General features: G+C 30.9%; 2 protein-coding genes across 2 annotated transcripts; one reads left to right on the forward strand and one right to left on the reverse strand.

The window, feature by feature from the left end:
* Positions 1 to 113: 113 nt before the first annotated feature.
* Positions 114 to 2,034, forward strand: LOC108912328 (telomerase reverse transcriptase-like). The gene is made up of 2 exons (XM_018717537.2): positions 114 to 230; positions 351 to 2,034. The coding sequence occupies exons 1-2, from the start codon at positions 114 to 116 to the stop codon at positions 1,992 to 1,994; spliced, it is 1,761 nt and encodes a 586-aa protein (XP_018573053.1). The 3' UTR covers positions 1,995 to 2,034.
* Positions 2,035 to 2,315: 281 nt separating this feature from the next.
* LOC108912422 lies at positions 2,316 to 6,414 on the reverse strand. The gene is made up of 5 exons (XM_018717640.1): positions 6,028 to 6,414; positions 3,534 to 3,612; positions 2,777 to 2,863; positions 2,605 to 2,719; positions 2,316 to 2,546 (listed from the first exon to the last, which is right to left on the reverse strand). The coding sequence occupies exons 1-5, from the start codon at positions 6,146 to 6,148 to the stop codon at positions 2,391 to 2,393; spliced, it is 558 nt and encodes a 185-aa protein (XP_018573156.1). The 5' UTR covers positions 6,149 to 6,414; the 3' UTR covers positions 2,316 to 2,390.
* Between the last annotated feature and the right edge of the window lie 688 nt (positions 6,415 to 7,102).

Consider the following 7,102-nt stretch of genomic DNA (forward strand, 5'->3'; position numbering starts at 1 on the left):
AAATAATACATATAGTTATTTAATTTAATATGAGTTATTATCAATTGTCCTTGGACAAAAAAATTTGTAAAATATGGAAAAAAGACAAAATTTGTAAAAAATTGAAGCGAAAAATGTTGTTTTCGAAACCTATAGAAAGTATTTTAGTTCGTATTTTGGAAAAGTTGAGAAGAATAAAAAGTTTAGAATGCATATATGTGGGACATAAAATTACCAAAATTTTAGATGAAGTAAGTACATTTTTTCTCTTAAGCATGGCTAATAACTTTATAACATTCAATTGAGCCTTATTAAATTCTAAATATCACATATTTCAAAATGAGAGACCATTACAGTATTTTTATTTTTAGGTAATAGGGAATGACTATTTTGGAACTTCACAGAACCGAAAGCGATTTTACCACGTAGTCAATAAAATAACTACCCAGTCTCGATTTGAATGTGTCTATCTTTCACTGTTATCTAAAGGCTATGACATTAAATCCATAATCTGGTTACAATGTGAAAGTTTGGATGAAAATACTCGTAGAAGGCTCTTACAAAATACCAACATGTTCCTGTTGCGTTATGTGGTAAAACCGTTAATTAAACATTTTTACCACCCCTTAAAAAATCACAAAGGTTATGAAATCAGATTCATTGAAAGATCAAAATGGCACCGTTTCCAACACAAAATCCTAAATGAACTCTTACGATTGAAATTTCTAACGTTAGTAACCGATAAATTTCTGTCTCGAGGTGAATTGAAATTATTTCCTAAAACATCCTGTGATTCCCTAGAATACAGACCGATAATATATCCAAAACAATACAGATCACCTGTTACTAAAGCTAAATTTAGATGTTTATCTAGAAAAATTGAAAAACTGGCAAATACTTTTAGTAAAATTGGAAATGGTTCTCTATTTATGTTTTGGAGAAGCTACTGCAAGCAAACCAAGGGGCAAACTATCTACGGCATAAAACTAGATATCAAAGACGCTTTTGGATACGTTAACATCGACACAGTATGTAATCTTATAAAACGAAGCAATTTTAGTATATCCGATAAACAATTTATTATAAATCATATTCGACATCAGTATGTTACGTTTCATAAAAAGTTGTATCGCTGGAACCACGGGTTATTACAGGGTGATCGCCTTTCTTCCAGTCTATGCAACTTGTACATGAGCAATTTTGAGAAAGAGCATTTACAAGAATTTTACCAAGCTGGTTGTTTTCTGCATAGAATTGTTGATGATTATTTCTTTTGTTCTGTACGAAAAGATGAAGTGGACAAATTTGAAGGCAAAGTTAAGAGCGTCTTTCAATTAAACGAGACAAAAACTCAGAGAACTGATGAAGATAATTCTGAATTACCATATTTTGGGCAAATTTTTAATCTGCGTACTAGACAGGTAAGTAAATACTACAGCTTTAAAAAGGATTGTCCCATTCGACATAAGTTTAGGTTTTGGAATTGTAAGAACTGGATTCCCGAAAAGTCTAAAAAGAATATTATTTCGAGATCACTACAGTTTGCTTATAATAATCACTGTTTTAAGAAACTTGAACTGAACACGGCTTTCAATAGGGAAGAGACAGTTTTAAAGAATTATTTCGAAGGTATGGTGTTCATCGCTTTTAAATTTGATGCTGCCGTTATGGCCATTCGGGAGTTTAAACAAAAGGCGAGCGATATGCCTTTTTTGACAGACGTTTTAGAGAAAGTCGTGTTTGAATACAGCAATATAATTTGTTATAAAATCAAGCAATGCAAGGGCAAATACTTTAGTGGCAGTATTACTTATATGCTGTTGAAAAATATTGCTTATAGGGCTTTCATACTCGTTTTTAAGAGAAGGAATGAATTTTACGAAAGTGTAATTCGTTATATTAAAAAAAAATGTTTGTATCTTAAACTGGAGATATTTTGTGTGCCACCAAATGTTTTTACCAGGTTGCCTGAAGTTTTTAAGAACGTTTGTGTAAATAGAAAAGCAATAATTTAACTAAAACATTTTTTGTTGTATACTTATATCTTTTTTTAAGAAAAATGTACCTAATTATTTTATGACATTGAAATTTGTTGTTTTATTTCCTTCTTTAGTGAAATACATGTAATATTTTTACTGTTTGGGTTTTTTCACTCCTTTCCAAGAAACACGTACTGAAAATTTTTTTTTTGGAAAAATTTAATTTCAAACGTGAATAGCGAATTTATTCTTTTCGCTTATATTTTTTTAAATTTCAATATTTAAATACAAATTGACAAATTTGGTAGATAGTTGGCATTATGAATAAACAATAAACATGTAGTAAAAAGTAGCCGATTTAAATATTGGTATCTTAAATATTTATGTATTTGCGTAAATATTAACAATATATAATGCACATTTTTGGAATGTTCAGTTAGCACCAGCTGCTATCTGCTGTGGTTCCAACGACATAAAATGTATGTCGGAATCTTCCACTGGAATGTATATGTCAGAAATTATATTCTTTGGCATGGTTTTAACTTCCGTAGACATGCTTTCGGACCACTTGTACGGTCGTAGTTTATTCTAAAAAAATATATGATTTTAATTATAAACGCATAATTAAATATTTGTACCCTCGTACCTTAATATAAACTTTTTCCTCATACCTTCGCCTCGTAGATCCAATAGTGAGAGAAACGGATTCGGTGTACCAAATTGGGATTGGGGCAAGTGTTATATAACATTTGGTGGTATATCTAAAAAGGTACATTGAAAATTAAACGGTACTAACATTTTGCAAAATATATAGTTACCTTTTAGGTGCAGATCCAGTGTAGTCGGTTCTGGAGTCTGTAACGATACTTGTTTCAGATTTTTCTATTAGCGATTCATGAGTTCGACTGAAAAAAAAAAAAAAAAATTGATTTTCTAGTGAACTATATGTATTGAAAAATAACGTACACTTTCACATTTCTATGTACAGTGTGAACGAAGATCTCATACTCTTTACTTTTTATTAAAGCTGGCACATATTTCTTACGCTTTTCTACCAATGTCTTTGTCATTTTCAAAATTATAAAGCAAATAATAATGGTTCAGCAATGAGCCTATTTGTAGCTCGTTTGTAGTACATACTACATTTACCTACTGTCATGAATATTTCTTTTTACGTTGTTGATTAAAAAAGTCTAAAACTTTTTGCATATAGGTACTTCCTTTGATTGTATTGTAAGATAAAAAAGGTTAATACAAAACTAATTTTATTCCTAGCAGCTATTCTTTTCTCAATTTTGTTTATTTTTTTAAACTGAAAAGTACATTTTAATAACAAAAATTTGAAGGGGGCAAATTATTAAAAAAAAAGGTGGGTCTGCAAAGAAATAAATGGGTAAAATTTGTCATACATATTAATACTGATCTGATTGTTTTTACTGAATAATGATAAACACTGATATCATTCCTAAAAATACAGCTAATTTAACATGTTTTATCATTTAAGCTTAAACAAATAAAAATTTAAACCCACTAAACACGCAGATACTGTTGTATACAATAAAAAATGCATTTTACCTAGAATTTTCTTTTTCCATTTTTTGATTTTCTACGTCCCGGTTCTTTGATATAGAGGGTGTTTCTGTACCCCCTTGACCTGAAATGAAATAAACGCCAGATCAATAATAAATATTATAAATTCTTACTATCAATAAGAAACACATAATTTACTGTAAATAGATCATTTACACAAAGATAAATTACATGTTATCTTGAGATATGATTGTATTTGTAGAATAAATAGGCACTGTGGTTTCATTTAATAAAAGATGATAATATTAAAGTTTATGTGTATTTTACATAAATTTAAATATGTATAGGTACTCATAAAGTGAAAATGTATATTTTCCTATTAAATTCAAAGGACATGGAAAATATTTTAAAATCCTATAAAAAGTTTTATTGATATTAATGATGTGACATATATAAGAGGCATTGACCTATAGTTTAGGTATTACGACCGATAGAACTATTTTTTATAACATACTAGTGGTCATACCACTTTGGCCAAACCTAAGTCATGATTGAAAAATAATATCGTGAACCCATTAATTTATTTATATTCGTGATTTTATACCCATATACTTTTTAAATCATGAGTTAGTAGTTTTATTTATTAAACCCTTCAAATATTTGTATTTTATGCTCGGGGACAACCGAATATCGGTAAAAAAATTTAGTTCAAAATTATTTTAGGTATTTACAGGTAATTGTTATAAAATAAAATCGAATTGTGATTGCGGTTGCTTTTCCTTTGAAGGATTTTTATCACAAGAAATGGTGACATCATTTAAATATACTAATATGTGTATTTTGTGCATTTTATTTCCCAATCTTTGTTTATATTTGTCGCTCTACCATGACATGTTCAATTATATTTCTAAAGGCTTATAGGAAATGGCAAAATAAAATTGAACCTAAATATGTAGCAAACCGAGAGGTTGAAGAACGAGATTTGAGGCAAAAAAGCGGTGTTGCCAAGTCAGATTTGTTTTTAAATGCAACTATGATATATATTCCTGATTTGATTAATTTTATTAGGAATATGACCATTTCACTATCCCTAAGTTTTTGTCGTATGACTTGTTTTTTTATTCTCATTTGTCAACAGACTTTCAAATCAAATTTTCGCTGGTAAAAAATTTTTTATTACAAAATCCTCCATAACTTATATAGTCACATATTTTGCGTACGATTTTTTTTACTTACAGGGTGTTCATATTTGATGGGGAACACATCTGTAAAATTTCGGTGGGGCGTACGATTTCAGTATTTTTTTTTAATACATGGTGATGCTGTTACTATGCGGCACTATCACTTTAAACCCTGGCATTTAAATAAAAAGTTGTATGTGAAAATATAACTGTTATTTTACGTGCAAAATAATTTTGAAAAATGTACTTATTTTACTTATTATTTTTGAAGAATAAGTTAAACACGTGACAACATTGTTTTAAGCACGCGACGAGCAGCCTCTACCTCATTGGTTTAGTTTATGAATACAGTGATTCACAACTTATCCAAAAAAAAAAAATGGGAATAAAAATAGTCGTCGTAAAAAAAAATTGTAATATTTTCAACCCCTACATCGCTCGGCTACTGTAGTCTCTTGCGTCATTTGCGTTGTGCGCTGTGCGTCAATGCGCTTTCTTTTCACGTCCAAGCGATTCCGAATCGAATGAAATCCGATTTTGGTGTTAACGTTTTGCGATATAGTGTTTACATTAGTTTTCCAAGTGTCAAATTGTCAAATTTTATTAATTAAAATCACAAATTTATTAATTAGTAATAACAATAACGGCAAAAACTGATATAAAATAGGTGTTATAAAATTTTATTTATTTCTTTTTTGGGAAAGAAATTCTTTTAATTTTTTGTCCGTTCATTTTTTAGTACACTTTGTCGCCGTGCCGGTCGCCGAGTGCATGCTTTGCCTTCAGCAAGGTCAGGTTTTACAGTGGACCAGTTTCCAGTGCCGTGCAGAACTGTATTTTTAAATCATTTTCGAACTGCCCTTTTTGATTTTTTTTACAAAATTGTAATTGTAAGAGTCCCCTGTACAATCTATTTTTTTTGGATAAGTTCTGAGTCACCCCTGTATAGTCGTTTACATCAATATTTTTCACAACGTTGAACCTATTTATAGGTGCATGATGATTAGAGGACTATAAACATTTAGTAACATCCCTCGTAAATACTAATTCCGTAAATAAAATTAAAAACAAACATTTTAACTGCTGCAAGTCTATAGATTATAAATTTTATGTGAGTGATATCACCTGTGAGAATAAATGTGTACCTATACTGTTGCATTGGATAAAAACAAATGTGGCATATCTCTGAAAGTTTCCTATACAATACAATATTATTTAAAGATATTAACAAACAAAATTTCTTAAATACAAGCTGTACCCAATCAAATCGAGTTACAAATATGATAAGAGCGACTAAACACACTTCGTAAATAAATGAATCAATGATTAAGTTCTTAGAATTAAACCTACCTACTTACCATGTTTGTAAGATTTGTCCCCGTGTATTAGATCACTGTTTCCTATTTCGTTTTGTATAAAATTAAATGAATGTGCCTTCATGAAGTCTGTCTTGTTTGGTATTTCGTGTTTGGACTTCATATTCACTGGATTATCTAACGAAAACACAAATTTTACCTATCCTTCGATTTTAACCGTTTGCTCCGGACATCTGATTCAAACTGATTCGGTTTTTCTGTTGTTGACTAACGATGAATCGTTCGTGTGCTAACCGACAAATTCTTTGGAAATGCGGTAAGTGCGATTGGGTGTCTCATTCGGTCCACCGGCTATACCAGCTCATTTAACAACAATAGGTGACGTCAGACTGTGTTTGTCATAGAATTCCGAGATACCTGTTGGATTCGGGGACGGGACGGTTACTGCAATGTGTATTTTTGCCGAGGAAATTATGCAAATCAGCGCAACTGGCTGTTTTAGTTTATTATCGCTGTAATTGGGAACGTGGGCAACTGTTCTAGGTCAGAGTAGCGTCAACAGGTGTTGCTTAATGGCTAGGAGAGTAAATAAATTGCATTTGTAGGCGACATTGCATTGTACAGGTTGTTACGAAATTATCGTGCTAAACTGTAGCAGAATATGCATTTCGGACAAAAAATTTACTACGGAAATGGTTCAAATTGGCCTGTTTTCAAGGGATACTGCGAATCTGTCGTAGATAGAACAAATCTGATACACAAGTTTACAGCTCATTTTTTCGAGAAAATAACAATGGCGCAAACCGCATCTCTCTATTTGTCACCGTTTTCGAGCTACAGGGCGTTTCTCGATTTTTGGCTAAACGGACTGTGCCCTTTTCTCGCTTCCCTTTCAAGATATCTTCAAACGGTTTGAACATTCTACGGGCACATTTTTGAGATACATTCGATGACAAAAATAAATGTGATAATATTTTTAGTGTCTGTGATATGACCCCAACTTGTGTTTTTTTATGTGGAACACCCTGTATTTTATTTTACATTATGGAAATACTAGTGACGTCATCAATTATATTTTTTACCCTTTTTTCGTGTTAAAAAGCTGTCATCATCGGTA

Source organism: Anoplophora glabripennis, unplaced genomic scaffold, assembly GCF_000390285.2.
Source record: "Anoplophora glabripennis isolate ALB-LARVAE unplaced genomic scaffold, Agla_2.0 scaffold35, whole genome shotgun sequence".
NCBI classification, from domain to species: domain Eukaryota; kingdom Metazoa; phylum Arthropoda; class Insecta; order Coleoptera; family Cerambycidae; genus Anoplophora; species Anoplophora glabripennis.

Bases quoted from the DNA above. Each gene is read 5' to 3' on its own strand.
- LOC108912328 (XM_018717537.2), top strand. From the start codon at position 114: ATGTTGTTTTCGAAACCTATAGAAAGTATTTTAGTTCGTATTTTGGAA. The intron at 231-350 runs GTAAGTACATTT...TTTTATTTTTAG, and splicing joins TTACCAAAATTTTAGATGAA to GTAATAGGGAATGACTATTT.
- LOC108912422 (XM_018717640.1), bottom strand. From the start codon at position 6,148: ATGAAGTCCAAACACGAAATACCAAACAAGACAGACTTCATGAAGGCA. The intron at 3,613-6,027 runs GTAAGTAGGTAG...ATTTCATTTCAG, and splicing joins GGACAAATCTTACAAACATG to GTCAAGGGGGTACAGAAACA. The intron at 2,864-3,533 runs GTAAAATGCATT...TTTTTTTTTCAG, and splicing joins ATGGAAAAAGAAAATTCTAG to TCGAACTCATGAATCGCTAA.